We start from the raw sequence: 25920 nt of genomic DNA on the forward strand, positions 1-25920 counted from the left end.
CTGTGAAATCACTTTTTCAGTATTTTAGAACATAATGAGAGATTTGTTATCAGCCTATAGTTTTTTAATACAATAGGGTCAAGATTAGGTTTCTTAAGTAATGTTTAATCACTGCAGATTAGAAACATTTAGGAACAGATCCAGAGGTTAATAATAATGGTTGATAATTTCCAACACAGTAGGCCCAAGGATGGAACCACAGGTATTTAAACAGTTTTGTTGGTGTCGGATCCTCCCAGTCTCTCCTACAAGGTTCACCATCATTGCCAACATGAGCTTTGAAATCTTCCGGTAGAACTAAGAAATCCCCAGCAGATGTGTGAGTATGAGAGAAATTACAGCCTCACTTTCTATTTGATCAAAATATTTATCTTTATTCCAGTGATGAGGCAGATGTGATGTAAATAAACTTCAGTTGTATTTATCCATACGAAATATACCAAATGATATTTACAGATAGTGAGTGTGCGATGTTTTTGTTTGTCGGTTTGCTTGCGTCGGTTTCTTAGCCAGAGAAGCAAAGTACAAAAAAAAAGGCAATTAAGACCTACAAATTTATTACAATGTAGGGGTAAATAAGTCATTTTATTTAAAGGGGGGTACAGTGCACAAAAACCCTCAATGATGAGAAAAATATACATGTATAAATATTAAATCAGTGTGACGAACTTTTTGCTTGTTTTTTACATTTACCAGAATATAATAAAAAAAATAGCAGGGCTTTTCACAGTCTATTGTTTAAACTCAACAGTAAAATATACATTCTGAAGCAGACACGGCAAAATAACATTAAATATGTTATCAGTATGGAGTTCCCAGTTTACAAAATATTTACAGTTTGTCAAGATTGTTTTAGTCACTGATTTGTACGTTTTAAAAAAATATATAAAAGCAAATTGTTGATCACTGTATGCCCTCGAAGTACTTTTTCTCATGTTTGTTTCCTGTCACCTGCAAGAAAAAAAGAACAATTATTACTTCTGCTAAAGAAGTCATGTTTTTACTGTTGTGTTTTTTTTTGTTTTGTTTTGTTTTTTTGTTTTTTTTTTTTTTGCAGGGAGAGATTAACTTAGAGGAGCGCCTTAGAAATAGCCTCCCCCGAGCCTAGTAATAGTGACCACCAAGACCACTGCAACATTTTCAAAACATATTTTTTTTGGTAATGATCTGTTGCATCAAAGCTAACCATGTTTAATCTGTTTATCCTCATTTCATACGCAATCTTTTAATTTGGAGAATGACTATATATATATATATATATATATATATATATATATATATATATATATATATATATATATATATATATATATATATATATACTGTATATGAATTATGTGTTAACCTGCAGGAAATATGTATTTAGTCCTTTAGTTATCATCATAAGAAATCGCTAAAAAAAACACATTTGAATATGACTGAATATGAATCAAAATGTTCCATAATGTTTGACTCAAAGTACTTTAAATAGCTCTTCCATATTGGAAAATCTCAATATTAGATTAATTAGTCATAGGGGCTCCTCTGACAAACAAAATAAAAGAGAATATTTGGAAAGTCTGTTTCATTATATTCCACTTCTCTGTTTTTGTATTGAATTCCACAGCTGAAGTAAATTTCAGTTCAATTTATTTTATATGTATAGTGCCAAATCACAACAATGCCACTGCTTATGCCATTCAGTTGCAAGGTTTCAACACATTTTACCAAAACGTCTTAACAAACAGAAGAAATGAAAAAGAAAAACAGAAGTGCAACAAAAATAGAGCCCTTAATTGAAACTAGAAGCAGTCCATCTTGGGTCTTTAATCTATGTGTGTCTGTGTCCAGCAGTGGTAGGTCCCAAAACGATACAACTTCCAGTCATTGGAGCAACAGGCAGGGCATCCTGCGGTCAGGGCCAGGATTCGTCGAAGGTCTGGTCAGTACCTCGGACAGAGAGAAAAATAGCACAATCAATTGGCTGGAAATACCTGCACCTAAGGCATTATTTCACCAGCAGTAAATCAACAGGGAAGCAGAGAGATTGCTAAGGTGGTTGCCGGCAGCTAGAACTGTGCTTCACCAACTGAATGACAATTTAGATGTTAGTTCAAAGTGTTTTACTTTGCAATGAGTGTTTTAATACTTTACAGCCATCAACAGCACAATGTGTGATTAACACTCTGAAACATGCATGTGTAATATAAAAAGTACCCCTGGGTGATGCCAGATGTTCTGATGCTCCCGGACTGTTTGTTTGCTGTTTGCGGGGCCACCTGTTGGCCAGAGGGCACACCAAGCTGCAAAACAAAAGAGTCATTAAAATGTCATTTCCACACCCTTGTGTTGATACCCACACACCACCACCATGCAACAATTCCTAGAAAAAGTGGCAGTACTAATGTGATGCTGTGTGAACTTTTGACTAATTAAAAACTTTCTCTTTATCTCGCCTGCCCATCCTTCCTGCTGCTGCCTTTTTGTGCCAACTTTGCACATGCCACCTTACTGTAATCATTGTGTTCAAACTCATTAACAGCACAAAAGGGTGGATGGTTCCAATGTTAAATCCCATGACTGGCTTTGGGAACTTAAGTTGAGGAAATACGATTTACGCTTTTCATGTGTGCACTATGGGTACAACCTTTGTGAAGGACCTTTAGCTGTCCATGTAAAGTTGAAGTTTATGGGTTTGGTTTCATCACACCGCAAAACCTGTTATTTCACACGTTCCTGATGCGTGCCCTTAAAACTCCATAGGATATCTTTTAAATCACTTCAGAAGTGTTGTCTGGTTACAAGAACAATGTTTTTAGATTTAGAGCTTTATTTTTCACTAACCTTTACAAAATATATGAGAAACACATTAGAGTTATACAGGAACGCAGCTGTTTCTGAGTGTATTCCGTCTCAGAGTGATGCTGAAAAACTAATTCATGCATTTATTTCCTCTAGGCTGGACTATTGTAATTCATTATTATCAGGTTGTCCTAAAAGTTCCCTAAAAAGCCTTCAGTTGGTTCAGAATGCTGCAGCTAGAGTACTGACGGGGACTAGCAGGAGAGAGCATATCTCACCCATATTGGCCTCTCTTCATTGGCTTCCTGTTAATTCTAGAATAGAATTTAAAATTCTTCTTCTTACTTATAAGGTTTTGAATAATCAGGTCCCATCTTATCTTAGGGACCTCGTAGTACCATATTACCCCATTAGAGCGCTTCGCTCTCAGACTGCAGGCTTACTTGTAGTTCCTAGGGTTTGTAAGAGTAGAATGGGAGGCAGAGCCTTCAGCTTTCAGGCTCCTCTCCTGTGGAACCAGCTCCCAATTCAGATCAGGGAGACAGATACCCTCTCTACTTTTAAGATTAGGCTTAAAACTTTCCTTTTCGCTAAGGCTTATAGTTAGGGCTGGATCAGGTGACCCTGGACCATCCCTTGGTTATGCTGCTTTAGACGTAGACTGTGGGGGGGTTCCCATGATGCACTGTTTCTTTCTCTTTTTGCTCTGTATGCATCACTCTGCATTTAGTCATTAGTGATCGATCTCTGCCCCCCTCCACAGCATGTCTTTTTCCTGGTTCTTTCCCTCAGCCCCAACCAGTCTCAGCAGAAGACTGCCCCTCCCTGAGCCTGGTTCTGCTGGAGGTTTCTTCCTGTTAAAAGGGAGTTTTTCCTTCCCACTGTAGCCAAGTGCTTGCTCATAGGGGGTCGTTTTGACCGTTGGGGTTTTTCATAATTATTGTATGGCCTTGCCTTACAATATAGAGCGCCTTGGGGCAACTGTTTGTTGTGATTTGGCGCTATATATAAAAAAAAAAGTTGAAGTTGATCTTGGATTATTTACAGCAACCAGCCTAGTCACTCGGATTGGCAGTCGGTGTGCTGTGTTGCTTGGTAATTACATAAAATAGACTACAAGTGTATTGTGGCACCGCCTAGCTGGTGGCAGAGCGATCACTGTCTCGTGCAACTGCGAAAATTCCCACTTTTATTCAAAATGAATGGCAAGTCACCGCTTTGCCTCTGTCGTTTGCAGCTAATGTGACCGTACCTTAGCTCTCACACCGGCAGGTCAGAAGACAGTCTCGGACACGTGCGTTAGACCCAGTGTTGCCACAGTTACTTTGAAAAAGTAATCCAATTACTGATTACTCCTTGAAAAAGTAACTTAGTTACTTTACTGATTACTCAGTTGGAAAAGTAACTAAGTTAGATTACTAGTTACTTTTTTAGTTACTTTCCCCAGCTGCCGACAACAACCCTCTGCCACCTCAACATGACAATGATACTTGTTTTGCCAAAACTCACTTTATAGTCACCCTTTCTTGACTTCAATGAAAATAAATACTTGTTTTATAAAAAGTAAAATAAAGACCTCTTTCTTGACCTCATATTTAACTGTTGACAGCACTGTAACAGTAAAACTTGAAATTTCTAACCTACATTGTTTATAAATGTAACTATTAAATTTTTTCTAACATTTAAATTCTCTGTAAACATTTTACTTGTCGAAATTATTATTATAAGTAGTATTAGTAGTTGTAGTAAAAAAACGACTTCAAAACTGGACCTTTAATCTAGGGGTGTTGTGGGGGGGTACATCCCTGCCCCACGCCCCCATTCCATCTGGATTCATCCCTGCCTTGGCGTTTGGGCACAAAGAATGGATAACATTTACTTACGCAGGAAACATGACCAGATTTACAGGTAAGAAAGTTTTATTGTGTTTTCACATCATGTGGTCCTCAGAAAGAGAGTTTAGGTGCATTTGAGTGGAAAATAGTGTTAGTTGTTGACGTGCCTGACGCGTGGCGGAGGACCAGCTGTTTTTAGCAGCAGATACGGAGCGGCTCAGAGAGAGAGAAAAAAAAGCATAAAAATGTCTTTGTAAAGCTCAGTGCATTTGTGCTGTTGTCACTGCTTTAAGAGGTGAGGACAAGTCGTAGCTGCTGCCCGGGAGCTGCTGCAAAAAACCGTGGATGAGCTCGCAGCTCACTTAAAGTGGGCAGTTCAGTCCTCCTGCCCACGGACCACGTTTAATGCTGCTATCGACCCACAATGCAAAAATAATAGTAACGCACAGTGACATGGAGAAGTAACTTTAATCTGATTACTGATTTGGAAAGATTAACGCGTTAGATTACTCGTTACTAAAAAAAAGTGGTCAGATGAGAGTAACGCGTTACTAAGTAACGCGTTACTAAGTAACGCGTTACCGGCATCACTGGTTAGACCGCACCACCACACACAGCACCGTGACACACAGCAATACTGTATATGTTGCATAAATATGAAGGTTCCCGAAAAGTTTTAGCATGCAAAGATCAGATGATGCTCAAGATGTACATAATTAACTAACTGAACAAATTAAACAGTATCTTAAATTCAATCTTCGGTTTATTCACAGTACAGAAAGTATTAAATGAATAAGAAATTAAAATACAAATGGAAAATCATTTTAATGATCTAATTAACGCATTTAAGGGCTTGACCTGCTCCTTCGTCTCCTTGAGGGATGCTTACTGCCGACTCGCGACTTCAGTTTCACTTGTTGGATTCAAGGAACAAATGTATGATTTCAGAGTTTCCAAACACAGATGTTTAAACTGTATTTTAAAAAGTGTTAATTGACTTAAAGTTAGCAGAAGTAAATGTAATGGAAGCTAATCGGTCTGCAAATTGTTTTCAAAGCTTGCTGAGAACCTGTTCTGGTAATGAAAAAGTTAGTTTTGGTAATTAGCTGTTGGCTGAACTGTGTCCACCTGTGATCATCACGAATATGCTTCCATGTGTCTAAAGCTAGTGCTGCTCCAAACAGTCAGCACATAAGCATCTCTGTGAAGTTTTTCTAAATGATCACCCATGTGATTTTTGTCGGGACACCTCACCTTGCAGTTGGGTTGTGCAGTGAGTGTTTGGATCATCCTCTTCAGGGCTTGAAGCTCTGTGTCTTGACCAGCCAGGCGGTCTGCCTGCACCTTCTTCTCTTCTCTCAGCTGGTTCTGCTCTTTCAAATACATCTCCATCTAAACAAAATGTGCACATCTGATTTTTAAAGGGGCCCTATTGTGTACAGTCAGTTTCCAGATACTTTTTACAGTTACACAAGATTGTTTCACAGTTGTATGCCAACAGTCTCTCAGGTTATAAGCAAAACCTTGTCCTGAAATGACTTGGTTTACACTTCTGGTACATAAAGTCCTGCCAACTCTGTATGACACACCCACTTGGAGTGTAGGAGGAAAAGGGAGGTCTGATGAACACCTCAAAATAAGTGTTTGTTTGTTTGTGGAGACTTTAACATAGATTTTCTAAATCCTCATAGTCAAATACAAAATAGCGGAATTTTTAGATTCTGTGTTTTGTATGGGATTGTATCCAGTGATAACACATCCAACTAAGATTACTATGACACAGCGACACTCATTAACAATATATTAACAAATGTTATTCTTGGGAATTTAATGGGTGGGTTACTTATTAGTCATATTAGTGATCACTTGCCTGTTTACTTACAATTCCTTAGTTGATAAAATTGATCATATTGAAATTACAAATTTCAAAAGGAAAATAACAGAAGAAACTGTGGCAAATCTTAGAACGGATTTAATGCACCAACATTGGTGTGACATTTACACCGGAAGTGAATTAGGTTTATAATTAGGTTTAAAATTTATATTTTCTTTAAAATTAAATATTTGTACTAGTTATCATTGGTATCCAAATAAATTCACACATTCATTCAAAATGATACCTTATTACCACAGCATTTCAAGTTTTCATTGAAGGTTCCCAAACATATCCTAAAAGACCATAAACACAATCTTAACCTAAAGTCACTGTAAAATAAATAAAAACTCATTGTTTTTATAAAACTATAAATACATAAATACCTTTGCAGAACAACTTGAGAAATGTTATGGTATGAAGCTGCTGAAATTTTCAAAAATTTACATTTCAAACCAGTAAATCCAAAAGCATTTTTCTGCTAAATTATCATTATGATATTAAAGTAATTATTTCTGTAGAATTTAAATGGAATTTTTACATTTGGACATTGAATCCCATTTGGTCTGGGCCACCATAAGAGGTATGGCACGAGATCCATATGTTGAACTGGTTTTTTAGCACAAGTCCAGCTGTATGTGCTGGTGAATGGGCCTCAGGCAACCTTGAACCTGGGATATTCTGCTTGTTGCGTGTTTACCGTTTGTTCCACTATGCTGTCACACATTAATAACTACTCTGAAAATATACTGAATTGTATATCATGTTTTCATATTAACACATTTTTACTGTATTTGTAGAAAGTATGAAAATAAGAGGAGTTCTGACAATATGTCTGTTTAGAATTGAGTAGGCTACATATCAGTAGGATAAAAGGGATTCTGCAGTGAGCATGCTTATTTCCCAAAGAGAACATCTCTGGTTCCAGGCTGCCTTTACCTGCCAATCTCATTTATCAGTTTATTTGCAAATTACAATGGGTTTTATCCTATAAAACTATAAGTTACAGTCTCCATCTATCCATTTTCTATACCCACTTACTCCAACTAAAGGTCACGGGGCGATGGAGCCTATCTCAGCAGTCGTAGGGCATGAAGTGGGGTACTCCCTGGACAGGACGCCAGTCTGTCGCATGGCCACATACAGACAGACAAACATTCACACTTGCACACACACCTACTGACAGTTTAAAGTTTCCAAATCACCTAATCTGCATGTCTGGGTGTGGGAGGAAGCTGGAGCACCCGGCAAACATGGGGAGAACATGCAAACTCCACACAGAAAGAGTGGGAAGAAATCCCACAATACTTCTTGCTGTGAGGCACCAGTGCTAAACACTAAACCACCGTGCTGCCTAGCTACAGTCTCTTATACAGTGAAAGTAGAATATAATGGATTCAGGTGGACCAGCAAATTTTGTCCGTTATAATCGAAATCTGCTATATGTATAAAATGGACAAAATCCATTATATGTATGTAACAGATTAGTTACAATCAGGAGATGCCCAACGATCTACGGGGTAGCCCCAGCACCAATTAGGCTTATGTATTTCCTCGATAAAAAGCCTGACCTTGAATACGGGCCTGCCTCATTTAATGGTCGGGTCAAAACCTCATCGGAAAAAAATAAAACGCCTGCCTTAAATAAGCACTGGGCATTACATGCATTTAAAGGATTACATTTGGTCGAGTCACTCTTTTTTCTAACTAACTGTGACCATGCAATGGCATTGACATGCACATGACCTTTTTAAAGTTCTCCGTCATGTTGGTGGGCGTCTTAATGCAATTTACAGCAGGAACAGTGGCTTTTCTGGATTAATTTGTCCCTCAATGAGCTCCACAAGCCATGTTTTAATAAACCTGGTGTCCTCTTGTATGTTACTAAATGCATCAGAGACATCTCACCATATATGATGAAATCAGTTTTTAAAAATCAGCCACGCTTCCTGTGTGTGCCCTGTGGAGCTCACTGTGGGTTAATATGATTATATCACATACCTGGCTGTCATGAGTCTGCTGCCTCTGCTCGAGCTTTCTGCTGGCCTCAGCCATCTTCTGATCATGACTGTTTTTGCACTGCTCCAGGTCAGAGGTCAAGTGTGAATTGTTCACCTCAAGACGACTGGAAAGGGATTGGATGTCAGCCACCTGGAGGGACCAAATGTGATGTCCTTCTCACCTGAGACAGACACTAAACATTTTGCACTTGCTTTTAAATCTCAGAGTAGAAGTTAGCAAGAATGATGGAAAAAGCAAAAAGCAAGTTCTATTTATTTTTGTCTGTGTGGAAACAACTAAAGAAGAAAGGGAAAGAAAATCTGCTCTCGTGTATCATTTTGCAACCAATCAAGTCAGAATGAAATAGTGTTGTAAGGAGTAAAAACACACTTGCTGAGGATGTGTGTTGTTATCAGCAGTCCTGCTTTGACCCCCTGAGTTCTCCTCAGAGGACATTTGACTCTTTAGCCAGCTTTATCATCAACTTCCTCCCCTGAGAAGCTGGTTTCCCATCCAAACCCTGCTGTGGAATATTCCAGTCATTTCTAAATGACGTTTAAGGCGGGGGGGGGGAGGGACTGACAAGGTCAGTGTGGAAAAGAAAGGGTTTGGATATTAAAAACAATAAATACTACATGATAAACCTAAATAAGTTGGCCATATGTTAAATAAATGAATAAATAAATAAGTTGAAGTAACTGATAACCTAATTGTTTTCATGTACTATTTTCAAGTTCATGTACTCAATTATGTTATTAGAACTTAAATATTTGAAGTTAGTCTTCCATATATCATTTGATTTCATCTAAATTAAAATGCAATGTAATTAAAATGTTTCAATTTACAGCATTCAAGTTAGTACAACATAATTTTAAGTACTAATGACACTTTTTTTCAAACAATACTCAAGGTAGAACTGCAGATTTGACACGAGGTATACCAAAGGTACTGTATACCATTTGTGCCCGAGGAGCACAAATGAGGGGGAAAATAAAGTAAATTTTCACTATTCTTTTACTAAAACTAGTTAATACTTCTTATTATTATCACTTACTGAGGCGTTGCTGGGCCGGTAGCATATATTTACATTTATGCTACCTGTCCATACCTGCCCACAGTAACAGGCAGGTATCCCAGTACCCGCCCGCTGTGCATAAAGTGATGACGTCATAGCATGCGCAACACAAGAACTGTCCGCAGACGATAACACGAAAAGGTGAGAAGTGTGTGTTGATCCCAATATGGATATTCCAGATGATTTTATCATGGATAGTCCAACAATGAACAGCAGCCAAAGCAGCCAGCTTGATGAGGACACCCTGGCGAATTTGGAGTGCAGCGCGCGCCAGCCGACACGACAAAAGTGAGCCGTTTTATGTACGCGTTTGCTGGGTGTCATGCGTTTTGAAATGACATTAAATATTGTTAATGTCTTTCCACGTGTTGTGTATCTCAGTAAGTGATAATATTGCAAATAACATGCAGTTGTCGTGTGGTATGCATTTTCTGAGGCCCTCCGTCCACACCCAGTCGCCAAAAATGACAGATATTCGCCGTCGTCTAACTCTGGCGAATACCTGTCATTTTTGGCGACTGGGCGTGGATGTCGGGCCTCTGAAAATGCATACCGTCCTCCAAACGCATGTTATTGTATTAATATAAAAAAAAAAAAACACAAGCCCATATTGATTTAACTACACTGTAAACCTGGATTTTGTTTAACTTAAACTTTTGAGTGATCATTAATTATTATTCCTTTGTGTTTTGTAAAAAACATTCTCATATTAACCTAAATTAGTTGATTGCACTATTCAGCTGAAATTTTCAGTGCAACGATCATGTTAAGCAGAGTTAACTTTATGTCTTAAGTTTCTGTAAGGGAGGGGAGGGGCCCATTTGAAATTCTACCTAGCAACCGGTGTGCGCGTATGTCCTGTGTGAAGACCGCTCATGGCGCTGTGCTCAAATTCAAAAGCTGTGGATTTTTGAGAGCAACACATAACTTTCTGGTCAAAAGATGGTTTGGTGACAAGTTAGCTAAATGCTGAAATTAGCTTAGTGTTTAAGTGCTGCTTTTTTTTTTTCTTCTTCGCTTGACGCCATGTACACTTGGCCGCTACGGCTGTAGGTTTTTGAAAGAAACACTGATTTAAAGAAAGTGGAATGTAGGCTTCAAGTTAGTTATTTGTTGATAACATTCTGGAAATTAGTTTAGCCAAAAGACTGGTCCAGTGACAACATGTTAACTAAACTGAAGTTATTTTTGGGCAATATAACTACTAGTTATATTGCCAACTCTTCATTTGGCGTGCTATTACTAAATCAAACATTTCAACATTTCAACTGTTGCTTTTATTAACATGCACTTAATTTTTTTGTTTAGGTTTAGATAAACAAACAAAATTGTAGAACTTAAAATCTACTCAATTATATTATGTGCCATTTTGTTGCCTTTTTTGAGTAAACATTTGTCACATTTTTTACAGTGCAGTTTTAATGTATGTCAGTATTTTTCCTGTTCACAATATGGCAGGTATTGTTAAATGCTGTGTGTTCATAGTCCTTCTTGGAATTTTCGATTTTTCCTGTTTTTACTTGTCTGTTCCTTTGTAATTTTTAAAAAAATAAAAGTCTTTGGAACATTTAAATGTATTGTAGCAATCGCCGGGCTGGTCGCTACGACTGTGAACTGTTATGCCACAGTGCATCATGGGAGTATGGGGTTTTGGGAGTTTTAAGTGTTGTAACTGTGTTTCTTGTTAGTTTAATAGTGTGGTTAGTGTTATTGATTCATTGTGATGAATAGTTCAATTGGGTTAGTCAAGTTTAGTTAAGTGTTCTGTTGCCACCATAAGTGAAAAATGTATTGCATTTGATGCTTTCCACCACTTTCTGTGTTGTTGGGGTTGAAAATAAAACAGCATCTCCTTCTGGCAGAGTGCAGAAAAGCTCTGTGTCTCGTTCGTCAACACTGCTTGCCCCAATATTCTTTCATTCCTTTCCTTCCATACACTTTTACTGAAACAATGTATTATGATCCAAAACCAAGATGGTATAATGAATTAAATTACAAGAAAAGACATTACTTAAATTAACAAATTGTTTTAAGTAGTGATTAATAATGTTTATTATCTTGTTATATATGTTTATGTATGTTTAACTTAAAAGTTATTTTATACATCAATGACAAATCATTTATGTGAATTAATAATTTTGAGTAACAACTACTACTGTGATGTGTTCATACAACTTAACCTCATTAGTTTTAGCTTGTGGAAAAACTAAAGTGGTTTAGGCAACGGGTTTCCATGTAATTTTCTATTAAACTCAACTAATTTGGGTTAAGAGAGTACATAGCAAAGCCTATTAAATACCAATGGTGATAATAGTTTCCTCACCACCACCCCCACCTCCACCCAAAAAGTGTCTCATGATGAGCTCTTCTCAAAATAAAATAAAAAAAACATCCCAAACTGTCTGGTGCCCAGGGGAGGAAAAAAAAGAAAAGAATAGGAGGAAAAATGGGCCCAAGGCAGAGGTATAGTAAAAATGTTATGATGAATGTGGTCGACATAGGCAGTAAAGCCGAGCACATTTTGGTGGACTGTCTCAAGCCAGCCCACCTGGATCTGGACAGACCCATGGGGCTTGCCTGTCCTCCTCCATGGGCCTCCTACTCAGTCCAGGCTCCCCGTGGGAGGCCTAGGGCTTCCTTACCGGGGGCCTTACCCCACAGTGCCTCCCACACTCTGGTGCGGAGGAGTGCGGAGGAGTCGGGTTATTTGCCCGCTCCTTCAGTGACATTTGTTATTTTTGTTTATGGTGAATTCTGGGGGGTTGTATGTGGCGGAGATAATTCAACATGTAGTTTACATTGTGGACATAATTCACGGGTTGTCATTTGTGGTTACTGTGTTCTGTGTTGTGCGATGTACTAATGTATGTCCAGCGCACATCAATGTTCGTCTCACTCTGAGCTACACAGATGTGACCTCTCTGATGTTTTTGCGCTGTTACTGTTGTGTTTTTGATGGTCCATTGTGTCAAGCTGGTTTTGAAGTTCGTGAGTTTTTGCACCTGTGAAACAAAATAAATGAAACACTGTTGCATTGTCAACATGGGAAGCTCTCGTTTTGTTTTCCATCCATCACAATTTCTACAGAACACTGTTATCTGGATGGGTATCCATTAGCTAATTTATTACCTCCACCAACGAAGTTGGAGGAGGTTATGTTTTCACCCCTGTTTGCTTGTTTGTTTGTGAAGAGCCCGGAGCCCACAATTTTTCATATATTGTTATGAAATTTTTACTGACGATTCATATCCTGACAAGCAAGAAATGATTACATTTTCAAGGGCAAAGGTCAAAGTCAGGAAAAATTTTGGAAAAGTGGAAAAAAACCCAATTGAACAAATTTTCAAAAAATTTTCAGAACTCTGTCAAAAAAAATCAATATTTCATCATATTTAAGAGCGTTAATATGAAGACTCGATATTGTGTATTTTACTTTTGCGCACAGAAACAAAATTATTTCAGAAAAATCAAAAACTACCAGGGTCAAAATTATTAGCCCCTTAAGAACGGACCTTTTTGTTGAACTATAGCACAAAGAGGTTAATATATAAAAACTAGAATCCATAGTCGCACTAAACACTGTTTACACTTTATTAAATGTTAGGCAACATTTAATACTGCATTAACTAATGTCAACTCATGATTTAATTAATATATTAAATATGATAGAGAGATACTGAACACCCTTAATAAATGATTACTGCACTAAACACTGTTAACACTTTAGGCCCCCTGACACACAATACCACGCACATCATCATGATGATCCCACCCGCTGTGATCCCAGCTGGACGCAGTTCTTTGTTGCAGAAAGCGTTTTGTCGTTTTGTTTTGCCATCTATAAAGGTAATTATTTGTGATGTTTACATTGTCATGGCTTGGTAAAACAGCTGCGTGTTCTTTCTTTCTTGTGTGCAGCTGTTAAATATGTTGAACACACTCAGAAAAACGCTCGCAAAGTTTGTGTTAAAATGCCATTCTGACCTGGATATTGAGACAGTAAAATTTATTAACATTAAATTATGTAAGGAAAGGAAAGTATTAAACTTACTCTGACACCCACACATTCCAAAATATTTGTGTTGAAAGTTACACGTATCTCATATGTTCAAGCTGCGCTGCTGAGATGTCCTGCTGCTGCTGTGATCAGCGCAGCACGGTTCCTAAAACATTACAATACATTTATATATATTGGATTTTTACACAATTATTTTTGACCGAGTGTGGGTGCATGTCTCTGTGTGAGGCTGTGACTGTTAGCGGCCCAGCACCGGTCATTATAATCTCCGAGCAGCGGTTCGGTTATTTAAAGTGCAAAATTAAAAAAAAAAAATCATTGGTCTTGTCAAACAATTTTAATCACTAACGACAAATATTTTAACTAGACATCAGTCCAGCAGGAGAAAATATCAACTAGACATAAGTGAAGAGTCAATGGTCCGTGTCCTCGGACGACACAGGCAACATACACCTGTTTATTGTCCAAACGTCACAGACAAAGTGACAAGAATAACCAAAGCCACTGATTTATGGAAGGAAATATTGTCTCCCTTCTTCCTCTGTTTGTGGCTTTGCCAACATGCACAGCTTTCCGGCATATTCCACCTGTTTCTTGACAAGACTGAGCGTCTATGGGCGCTTCCCAATGAGTTGCCCGGAATTAAAATGGCGACCATGCCTCCTTGCCGGGACAGGGCTCAGTGTCACTATGGACTCTAGTTCTCATATATTAACCTCTTTGTGCTATAGTTCAACAAAAAGGTCTGTTCTTAAGGGGCTAATAATTTTGACCCTGGTAGTTTTTGATTTTTCTGAAATAGTTTTGTTTCTGTGTGCAAAAGTAAAATAATGTAAGCATCCAAAATAAAACTAGGATGCTTACAAATACTGTTTTGAAAATTCCTTGCTCTGTTAAAAAAGCACTTGTGAAAATTTTAAGAAAATGTTAATTTGGGGCTGGGCTAATAAATTTGTCCTTATCTGGTTTGGTAATCCAAAAAGATTTTGAATGAAATCTAATTTGTTGACATTGTTAATGTGATTAAAACTTTTACACAAAGTTTGTCATCACAGTGGTTCAGTCCTCTTCGACAGTCAGCACGGTCTGGACCAGAATCCTGACTGTAGAATTTTTAATCATCGTCTTTCTCACATATGGTTGTTTCCATCATTTCTCTGATAATATGGCCAAATCTTGACACACAAAAAAGAACACGTACGCAGTAAAACCTGAGCCAAATTCCATTAAAAATCTGTAATAATAGAGATATTTTGAAGGAGTTAAAACATTGAGACACTAAAACTGGTGCACACACCTTGTTGCCCACGTTGTCTAAATATATCTGGAACTTGTTCTCTACATCTCTGGACAGGTTTGTGCAGCTGTTCCGTATCTTCTCCATTTGCTCCTGCTGGCTGTCACAGGTGAGGTGAAAGGTCATCTGGTGGGGAAACAGGTTGTTAATCTTGGACAGGAAGGCACTGGTTACAGTCTTGATCCCATCCAGAGACTGAGCAAAGTCCTCTTTGCACTTCCTGGGCACAAATCATTGAAAATAAAGGTCACATTTTGGCTCACATTTGAACTCGTGGATAGAATTAAAGGGGTGTGTACTTGGTGTAGGTGGTGAGCTGCTGCTTCAGGATGGTGTTTTCTTTGCGCAGCGTGATGGCATCCTGGTGGTGACCGTTTCGGTCTTTGAGGGCATCGTTTCTCTGCTGGCTCAGGTCTTGAACCATTCGGGTGAAGTTGGCATTGATCAGGTGTATCATGGCGTTCTGCTGCTCGTTCAGGCTCTGCAATGTCTTTATTTCACCTGCAGGCAAACAAAATTATCACTACTAACATTAAGCACCCATTAAACAGAGTTTTTTTTTGGGGGGGGGGGTTGGTCATGTTTCCTGATGTGTGGAGTCACATGATTACGTACTGCCACTGTTGATCGCCACAGAAGCCGGCTGGGCAGAGCTGGAACATGGCGCCACCGCCGCGCTCCGTGCCAATGCTATCTTTTTAAAACCTTCACACTGAGTCTGTGAGGAAAGAAAGCATCCACATTTACACCATGATTAATGATCTGTGGGTCATGTTTTATTACCACAGAGACTCATAGGAAACCTGTGACAATACTTAAGGAAATTATCATCTTGTTTGACTCGGAAACCAAACACCTTGTAAAAATGTCACTTTAAAGACTATGTTTATTTTATTTTTTAAATGAACACACGCTTCACGTACTAATTTCAGATTGAGTGCAGTCTCCGTTTTGTTGGCTTTGATCTTCTCCTTTTCCAGATCTTTCTCCAGTGCAGCTTTCTCGGCCATGCGAGCTCCAAGCTGAGTTCTGATATCTGCTTTCTCCTTCTTCAGCTCAATGTTTTTGTCACTCAGGATGTTGAAGCTTCGCTCCAGGTCCTGAATAATAACAATAATCAGATTATTAATCATCATCATTGCTGTATGTTTACAGCTTTGTTGTTGTTGTACTTTCCGCTGCTCCTGTTTTTGTTTGGGGTCACCACAGCAGACACAGCCTGATCCGCATTAGTATTTGACACAGGTTTTGGCACATGCCCTTCCTGACGCAACTCCAGTTTTACCTGGAGAAATAAAGACAGCTGCTGGTGTTCCAAAGGTCTCCCATCCAAGTATTAATCAGGTCCTGCACTGCTTAGCTTCTGAGATCTGACAGGATCAGGCTGACACAGAGCAGACCGACTGAATCTGTTGAAAACGATTTTGTTTTTTGTTTTTTTTTAGAATTAGTCATAAAATGTGTGATTTTTAAAAAAAAATCCCAAATCTTAAAAAGTTGGGATAACATGGAAAACGCCCCTCCACACACACACACGCAAAAAAACAAAACAAACAACAACGCAGTGATGTTTCTATTGACTTTGACTTCTATTTCTACAGAAGTCTATAATTCTTTGAGAGCTGTCATTGGTATCTTGGTGGCTTCCCTCACGAGTGTGCTTCCAGCAAGGTCACTCAATTTTTGAAAAATGCCTGCATCACACAGATTTTCCATACAGTATGACACTGTTAGTAATTCTTAATGGTTGATATAAATGAAGTCCAAGCCACATTTAGTTCACATCTCTGTCCACTGACCTGTCTGAAGAAAACTGGCTGTAAAAGTGATCAGTCCTTATATTTAGAATAAGTTGCCCACATCCTATCGATTTATTTATTTATTTTTTTGTTGTTATTTGGAAATGTGTGGCAGGCCTTAAATACATTAACAACTGAAATTAAGTTGACTTAACAAACTTTATATCTTGGGTTCATGCAGTCTGCAATGAAGGATAAGTCAACGTAAATGCCAGAATCACTGCAAGTTTTTTTTCTCTCTTTTCTTTTCCCATATTGTCCCATCTGACCAGGTTTACACAAAATATTTAAAAACACTGAAAATGTCAGATCACTGACCTTGACCCTTTTCTCTTCTGCAGACTTCTCTGGCTGCCCATAGATGAGGAAAAGCACCAGGCTGACTATGATCAGAGACTGGATCAGCGAGGAAAAGAAGAAAATGATCCTCATGTAGTATCCACAGCTTTTCCCTCTGGACCTGTGCAGTGGCTCTCTGGCCTCCAGGCCAAATTTGGCTCGGGAGTAGTTGGAGCTGTACATGGCTGCTGGAGGTGGAATGATGGCAGGAGATTTGGAGATTTGCTGCTAAGCCGGGAGGTTTCCCTTCTGATGTGAGTTCCTCTGCAGTGCAGGTGCTACGTTTTCAATCTGAAGTGTGAAAAAAGTCGTTGATGGAGAGTGAATTTGTGCTGTCAGCAGGAAAGGCACAAATGGCGTGGATGGATGGATTGTAATGGTAACCCTAAGGTGTCTAAAGGGGCCATGTTTATAAAGGCTGCTGGAGACTCATTTCCAGTCCATCCTGGCCCTCCCCTCTCCCCCCCCCCCCCCCCCCCCCCCACATCTGTCACTGTGACATGTCGGATGAGCGTTGCTGCTCACGTTATTTTCCTGGACGCTGCAACAGAATCAACCCACTGAAACAACATTTTAAATTAGTCATTTTCAGCTATCAACTATTTTAAATAAATCTGCTGGGAGTGCACGCTGGCACTGCACTTCACCGCATCCACAACACCGCAGAACCCCCTTGGGTCCTGCATGGCAACCACCCAGGAAGTCAACTGGTCCCTCGTGCTGCGTGTCATATGATAAAAATCAATTAATTTACAGAAATTTAACTGCAGTGTGTCAGAGTATCTGATAAATTCTACCATCTGTGGATTTGATAGGTGGGGGGGGGGGGGGGAATTCCGCCATATCCTGTCCCTAGCCAGCACGGAAAGGAGTCAAGGCAGTAGAGGAGTGAAAAAATGAAAACAATAGGGACCTGTCATTCTTTAGGAGTGAGGGAATAACAAATTCTCCCTGCAGTGCAGACACACTGGATCCTCCCCCTCACCGTTATCTGGGTGTGAAAGGGGAAAGGTCGTCTGAGCCGGTGCTTTTCCTGCTCCCCATTGTCTCCCTGACAACCTGTCCTCACCGGAAAACCTAATTTATGAAGTTATGTTCGAATGACAGAAAGCGAGTGACTATCAGGAGACTGGTCTGACATCAGCTCAACTTCTGAACAATAACAGGAAACCTAAACGCTTAAAGACCAAGATTAAAAGAAAAATAATAATAACAATACGATTACAGAGCAGACACCATCAGGGTAAAAAAAAAGTATTATTTTATTCTTGAGGTAATATCCATGTCTTATAAGAGATAAGACTTCACAGTGGAACTTGCTACACAGATTCACACAGGTGGTGTTATTCTATGTGTTTCCTTTCGTTCTTTTTGGTAGTGGGCACATAATGTAAACACTACAGATCTTTTAACTTTGAGAGTAAATAAATAAGGGGACTGGTGTCAGAATGGATTAAACAGGATTAAAAATGTCCCCATTCCCCACCCGCTTTTTCACCAAGATCTTCTGGCCTTCTGCTATTATGGCACATCATCACACACACACATATATATATATAAGTCCCTTCGGCTGCTCCCTTGTTTGCACTCGGGGTCGCCACAGCAAATCCAAGGTGGATCTTCTTGTTGAATTGGCACAGGTTTTACGCAGGATGCCCTGACGCAACTCCACAACTCCACAGGGGTGACAAAGAATGGAGAGGTCTGTCATTTTTATCGTAGGTACACTTCAATTGTGAGAGACAGAATAAAAATAAATAAATAAAAAATAAAAAAAAATCCAGAAAATCACAATGTATGATTTTTTAATAATTTATTTGTATGTTACTGTTGCAAATAAGTATTTGACCCTCTACCAACCAGCAAGAATTCTGGTTCACACAGACCTGTTAGTTTTTCTTTAAGAAGCTGTTGTGTGGGCCGCCAGAAGAGGAGGTACTGCTGGCCCACCACCAGAGGGCGCCCTGCCTGAAGTGCGGGCTTCAGGCACGAGAGGGCGCTGCCGCCACGGACACAGCCGGGAGTGACAGCTGTTACTCATTATGTCCTGACAGCTGTCACTCATTCTTCATCATCCCACTCCATAAAACCCAGACGTCATCTCCACCTCATCGCCGAGATATCGTACTTCACTGGAGGTAATATCCTCAGCCGTTTGTGTATAATCTGTATATTGTGAGTGTTTGCAGGAGTACCGGTCCCTCTGTTGGTGGAAGCTGAGTGAGTGCAGGACGGCACTCTTTTCCCCTGAGGACTCACTGCATACTCTGCAGCATATTGAGTGAGAGGTGGAGGTGGCATTCCCACCGTTGTTGTTACGGGGTGTACACACACCCACACTTGACTGTCTTTGTTCTTTGCCGGCAGTACCAGATCCGACAGTCGGGGACAGTGATCACCTGGGAATTCGGGACTTGGCGGCTCCAGTATTCACCAGGTTCGGTGGCGGCGGAAATCGTGTGGTTCCGGCTCTTCTCAGGACAGACGTCTTCTATCCTCGAGCCTGCCCACACGTCACCTTTGTGGATTGACTGTAATCATATTCTGAGATTGTCTGTGTATTCGTTGTGCACCTTCACAACATTAAATTGTTACTTTTTGGCTCATCTATTGACCGTTCATTTGCGCCCCCTGTTGTGGGGCCGTGTCACTACACTTTCACAACAGAAGCCCTCTTATTCTGCACTCTTTACCTGTGTTAATTGCACCTGTTTGAACTTGTTACCTGTATAAAAGACACCTGTTCACACACTCAATCAATCACACTCCAACCTGTCCACCATAGCCAAGACCAAAGAGCTGTCTAAGGACACCAGGGACAAAACTGTAGACCTGCACAAGGCTGGGATGGACTACAGGACAACAGGCAAGCAGCTTAGTAGATGGCAACAACTGTTATGATTATTTATTAGAAACTGGAAGAAACACAAGATGACTGTCAATTTCCCTCGGTCTGGGATGCAAGATCTCACTTTGTGGGGTAAGGATGATTCTGAGAAAGCTCAGAACTACACAGGAGGACCTGGACAATGACCTGAAGAGAGCTGGGACCACAGTCACAAAGATTACATTAGTAACACATGATGCTGTCATGGTTTAAAATCCTGCAGGGCAGCAAGGTCCCCCTGCTCAAGCCAGCACATGTCCAGGCCCATTTGAAGTTCACCAGTGACCATCTGGATGATCCAGAGGAGGCATGGGAGAAGGTCATGTGGTCAGATGAGACCAAAATAGAGCTTTTTGGAATCAACTCCACTTACCATGTTTGGAGGATGAGAACAACCCCAAGAAAACCATCCCAACCGTGAAGCATGGTGGTGGAAACATCAAACTCTGGGGGTGCTCTTCTGCAAAGGGGACAGGACGACTGCACCGTATTGAAGGGAGGATGGATGGGGTCATGTATTGCAAGATCTTGGCAAACAACCTCCTTCCCTCAGTAAGAGCATTGAAGATGGGTCATGGCTGGGTCTTCCAGCATGACAATGACCCCAAACACACAGCCTGGGCAACTAAGGAGGGGCTCCGTAAGAAGCATTTCAAGGTCCTGGAGTGGCCTGGCCAGTCTCCAGACCTGAACTCAATAGAAAATCTTTGGAGGGAGCTGAAACTCCAAACCTGAAAGATTTGTGTGGAATCTGTATGGAGGAGTGGACCAAAATCCCTGCTGCAGTGTGAAAACTTGGTCAAGAACTACAGGAAATGTCTGACCTCTGTAATGGCAGACAAATGTTTCTGTACTAATTGTTAAGCTTTGTTTTTCTAGGGGGTCAAATATTTATTTTATGCAACAAAATGCAAATTAATTATTTAAAAATCATACAATGTGATTTTCTGGATTTTTTTTTTAGATTTTGTCTCTCACAGTTGAAGTGTACCTACAATAAAAAATACAGACCTCTCCATTCTTTGTAGGTGGGAAAACCTGCAAAACTGACAGGGGTCAAATACTTATTTTCCCCACAGTATGTGTGTGTGTGTGTGTGTGTGTGTGTGTGTGTGTGTGTGTGTGTGTGTGTGTGTGTGTGTGTGTGTGTGTGTGTGTGTGTGTGTGTGTATATATATACACACACACACATATATAAAACTGTTGTTCCAAAAACTAAAAAGAACTCATATCAGCGGTCCAGCGATGGTTCCACGACTGTGCAGAGGTGCCTCAGGACGAGCCTCTCATGTGACTTCATAACATGTGATGTTTGGGCCACACGTCTGTAGTCATTAAGTGTGTTGGGGTTCTTCTTCTTGGGCACAGGAACCAGGCATGAGGTTTTCCGCTGCTCAGGAACAACCATCGGGCTCAGGCTCAAGTTGAAGATGTGCTGGAAAATCCTACACAGCTGGATAGCACATTCCTTCAACAATGGACACAGGCAACTAAATTCTCTTCTCACATCCTCAGCAGTGATGGTGATGGGAGGCTTAGAGAATAGTGAGGGAGTAGTGGAGGGAGCGGAGTGGGGGCAGGTTGGTGGGAGGAGGAGGAGGAGTGCTACGTAATTGGGGTGTGAGGTGAGTGCACATGGGATGGGGAGCACTGAGAGGAGCTGAGGTAAGAGTGGGAAGAGTCCATGTTGTCAAACCTATTGAAGAACATGTTTACCGCATTGGCCTCATTTTGGTCTCCTTCCATCACCTGGTCCATCTTCTTAACCTGACCACTGATGGTTCTCATCCCACTCCACACCTCCCTCATGTTGTTCTGCTGAGGCTTGCTCTCTAGCTTCCTCCTCTAACTGTCCTTCCCCTCTGTGATCTTCTTCATCATTTCAAGCTGCATCCTCTTCAGCTCCTCTCTGTCTCCACTCTTGAATGCAGCCTTCTTCCTGTTCAGTGTCGCCGTGATGTCCTTGGTCACCCATGGTTTGCTATTGGTGTAATGGCGCACAGCCTTGGTTGGGATGATATTGTCTGTTCAGAAGTTGCTATAATCCGTTATTCGGTACTTTTATGTTTCCCATAATGCCCCTGGCAGCCCCCTGTGCTTCCCAGAATGCACTGAGGTGCCAGCAGAGTTCCGGTGTCTCACAGTGCATGTAAACAATGGCTAACGAGGGTGTGGATGGCGTTGATCCAGCGAATTCACGGGTGATTATGATGATGACACATTCTCCCAAGTTGAGAGGGTTATCTAGAGGAGGTGTAGCACCTGTGATGAACTTCTGCCGTGCCCCGATGTTGTCTTGTTGTCCAGACTTGTTGCCCTGAACCGTAACTCTGCTGAAACTCTCTCGCGTGAGTCACAGCCGTGAGACGGCACGAGATTCACAACTGCGAAACACTGAATACAGTCCGTAATGCTTCCAATGTCCTCCCCCTGCACATCACAGAGCACGCCCCAGTCAGTCACCTTAAAACATCCATGAAGACTGCCTTCTGTCCTGTGACCACCTACATACCACTCTGGTGTTCACAGGTTACAGCCAAACTGCAGGGATGTAAATTGGCCCCAAACAGACCAGGTTATGGTCCACTTTGCTGTAGGGCTGTGGCACTGTATGCTTCCTTGAGATTAGCATACAGCAGGTCTATTGTCTTATTGTCTCTTGTTTTAGAATCAACAAACTGCACTGGGGTGCAGCGTCTGTAGCCTCGCCTTTGTGAAGGTGATGACGTCACATTCATGAATTTTCTATACCTGCTTCTTCTAATTAAGGGTCAAGGTGGTGCTGCAGCCTATCCCAGTAGTCATAGGGTGTAAGGCGGGGTACACCCTGAACAGGACACTAGTCTATCGCAGGGTCACATACAGACAGACAAACACATTCATACCAAACACGCACACCTATTGTCAATTTAACGTTTCCACTCAACAAAGCTTAATGTCTTTTGGAGGAAGCTGGAGCACCTGGAGGGAACCCACCAAACACAGGAAGAACATGCAAACTCCACACAGAAAGGCCGTAGATGGGAAGCGATCCCACCACCTTGCTGCTGTGAGGCAACAGTGTAAATCACTAAGTCACTGTGCCTTATAAGCAAAACAATGCTGCGTTTTGGTTTGATGTGATTTGTGTCAGATTTGTCCATATTTTGATCAATATGCCTTCATTGCATGTTCTGTGAAATTGGAGATATACAGGATTATAGCATATATTTTGTATTGTTTCATTTATGCACTCATTGCATTTGGGGTACATAATGGTACCTCTGTTTTTCTAAAGCTGAGCAAAAATAAAGAACAGCTGAATAAACTCACTTCTGGGGGTGACCTGATTGCAATGTTGTGGTAAACCTTCTACAGTTATTCTGATGAAGCTTTTTCTTGAGCACTGACTTAAATAGATAAAACATCTTTGGCCAACTGTTGTGAACAGGATACAGTTCTATCATCCATCACTCATTCTCTGGGTCTTCTGGTGTTCCGGAGCTCACTGAAGCCTTTTTTTACTGAGTCTTAAATCGTTTGTTTCATGACCATATGATGTGAACTTCACCAGAAGTGATGGACCTCACCTTATTAGCTGACAGCAACAGATTCCAAATGTAACACTTGAAATCAACTCCAGAACATCTACCAGCTCACTTGTAAATTAAATGATTCAATCTCTCACAGTCGTGGTTATGTAGGAGTGGACAGCCTACTGTCCTGTTACTTTTGATTCCGTAAAAAATGAATTTGGGTCCCATATACAAAAGAGTTCAATTTTGTTATCCACATATTCTCCATCAACTTAATGACAGAGATACTTTTGGACTTTTCACTATGTGTTAATAGCAATAAATTCAAGATGGATTACTTTTTAACCCATTTCTTGTAAAAGACATCACAATGACTCAAACACACCTGGCCATAAAACCAATGGTTTCTCAAATTTTGGTCCCACAAAAAAGAAGAGGATTCTTAAACCACTCACCTAATTCAGATGTAACTAATCTTGAACTAAGTGTATAAATCTGCATTTTAGCTCATTTGCTTCTGTAGCTCTTAACAAAAGAATAGCAACAAGTTTAAGATACAAAGGCTGAAACAATTTTTAAAATAGAAGCTGTTTTGTATCCAAAAACAGTTATGAGCGTCACTCGAACCTCAGGTCAAACAGCTGAAGTTCAGAGTTTCTGCTCTCTTAAAGGAAACTGCTGACATCTGCTGGTCAAAAGGTACAAAGCACAAACCAAAAAGTTAACATAAAAAATTTAATCTGCAGAAACCAACTCAAACAAGTGACAGTATGAGGAGTCGTTTTCATGATTCAATTATTCAGAGAAAGAAATGTCAAAGAACAAAACACATCATATAGGACAATCCTACATTACTGTACATTCTCTGTCTAACACAAAACTACGTGAAGAAGATTGGAAAACAAAAGACTAAGGAAGAAAGAAAAAAGGCAGCAGCAAAATCAGGCAAAAAGAAGAAGAGGGAAGAATAGGAAGAACTTGTGTGTGAGTGAGAGAGTGAGAGAGAGAGATGGTGCTCTGAGACCCGTTGCTTTCCCCCAGATTCTATAGCATGAAGTGGATGAGAGTCGACATCTCCCCCCGGGATGGGACGTCAGAGGTACTTGAACAAAAAAAGCTTCAATGACTAAATTAAGCAATAAGAACCAAAAGACACCATGACAAAGCTGTGACAGGTAGTGGAGTTTGTTAGCAGCACAGAGCTCTATATAAGAACAAGAGCAATCAGAGATATATGACATCTGCCAATCCAGATCCAGATCACCTCCAAAATTTAATGGCTTCTTCCATGGCCTAATATGTAGTTTTAACGTAATCCTCCTAACATAGACATACACTCATCTTCAACCGCTTAGTCCAATTAAGGGTCGCGGGGGACTGGAGCCTATCCCAGCAGTCATAGAGTGTGAGGCGGGGTACACCCAGGACAGGACGCCAGTCTGTCGCAGGGCCACAAACAGACAAACATTCACACCCACTCGCACACCTATGGACAATTTAAAGTTTCCAATCCACCTAACCCGCATGTCTTTGGATGTGGGAGGAAACCGGAGCACGGGGAGAACATGCAAACCCACACAGAAAAGCCACAGGTGGGAATTGAACCCATAACCTTCTTGCTGTGAGGCAACAGTGCTGCCCATCCTCCTAACAGTAATCCTTCAAAGCTTATATAAAGTGAAACTTGATCCAGAATCCGGATCCGGATCACCTCCAAAATTTAATGGTTCTTCCATGGCCAAATATCTGTGTTGAAAATTGAATCAAAATTCGTGCAGCAGTTTTGACGTAATCTTGCTAACAGACAGACAAATAAATTAACTCTGATGATTTTATTGCTTGGTGGACTTAACTGGAGTGCGCAGTCACACTGAGACATATCCCAGCAAGGGGGCATGGTCACCATTTTGGATCAGGACAACTCAGTGGGCAGCACGGCCTGACACTCAAAGAATGTAGTCAAGAAACAGGTGCAAAATGCTGGAAAGCTGCGCATGACAAAATTCCTTCCATAAGTAAGTGGTTTTGGTTATTCTTGTTATTTTTCCGTGACTTTTGGGCAATAACCTGGTGTAAATCTTGCTTGTGCCCAAATCTGAGGATTCAGTAACCACCTGGAATTTTATTCAAAGCTGAGTGTATTCAGTACTATACAAAAAACGGATTTAATTGTGGAATTAATTAATTAATGCACTCACTCTGTGTGCCCATCTGGATTGTGTGATATTGTGCCTTCATGTCTGCAGAATTTGGAAGCTGGAACATATTGGATCTGTTTAAACATTCAACACTAAAATAATATAATAATTTCATAGCTGATGACCCATTTGCTTTTAGAACTATTGGGATTAAAACCCATCCGCTCACAGAATCAGAAATCATTTACAGCTGCAGGTGTCTCTTCCGTGTCTCACGGTGTATAACTCACTTGGAATCCTCTCAAAGTTATATAACATATATTGTAATGGATTGATGAGCCGCACTGTGCTGAACGCATCAA

At 40.4% G+C, this 25920-nt stretch overlaps 1 protein-coding gene and 1 long non-coding RNA gene across 3 annotated transcripts; one reads left to right on the forward strand and one right to left on the reverse strand.

The window, feature by feature from the left end:
• Positions 1–568: 568 nt before the first annotated feature.
• Positions 569–17442, reverse strand: plvapb (plasmalemma vesicle associated protein b). 2 transcript variants are annotated; one of them, XM_034180130.1, is made up of 9 exons: positions 16998–17440; positions 15804–15980; positions 15496–15598; positions 15180–15381; positions 14881–15100; positions 8491–8640; positions 5871–6008; positions 2197–2282; positions 569–951 (listed from the first exon to the last, which is right to left on the reverse strand). In XM_034180130.1, exons 1-9 carry the CDS (start codon positions 17199–17201, stop codon positions 948–950), a joined length of 1284 nt encoding a protein of 427 aa, XP_034036021.1. In that variant the 5' UTR covers positions 17202–17440; the 3' UTR covers positions 569–947. The 2 variants fall into 2 exon arrangements, with proteins under 2 accessions (XP_034036021.1, XP_034036020.1); XM_034180129.1 differs by lacking the exon at positions 569–951 and adding an exon at positions 1351–1929 and having other exon boundaries at positions 16998–17442.
• On the forward strand, positions 4729–24314 carry LOC117518889. Its single transcript, XR_004563113.1, has 3 exons — positions 4729–4738; positions 8858–8861; positions 24196–24314. It is a non-coding gene; the product is annotated as an uncharacterized LOC117518889 (long non-coding RNA).
• The last annotated feature ends 1606 nt before the right edge of the window (positions 24315–25920 follow it).

This window comes from Thalassophryne amazonica, chromosome 10 (assembly GCF_902500255.1).
Source record: "Thalassophryne amazonica chromosome 10, fThaAma1.1, whole genome shotgun sequence".
Taxonomy (NCBI): domain Eukaryota; kingdom Metazoa; phylum Chordata; class Actinopteri; order Batrachoidiformes; family Batrachoididae; genus Thalassophryne; species Thalassophryne amazonica.

Coding starts and splice junctions, on each gene's coding strand:
- plvapb (XM_034180129.1), bottom strand. CDS start 17,201: ATGTACAGCTCCAACTACTCCCGAGCCAAATTTGGCCTGGAGGCCAGA. Junction 15,981..16,997: donor CAGAAGAGAAAAGGGTCAAG/GTCAGTGATCTG, acceptor GTTATTATTCAG/GACCTGGAGCGAAGCTTCAA. Junction 8,641..14,880: donor TAGACAACGTGGGCAACAAG/GTGTGTGCACCA, acceptor TGGTCCCTCCAG/GTGGCTGACATCCAATCCCT.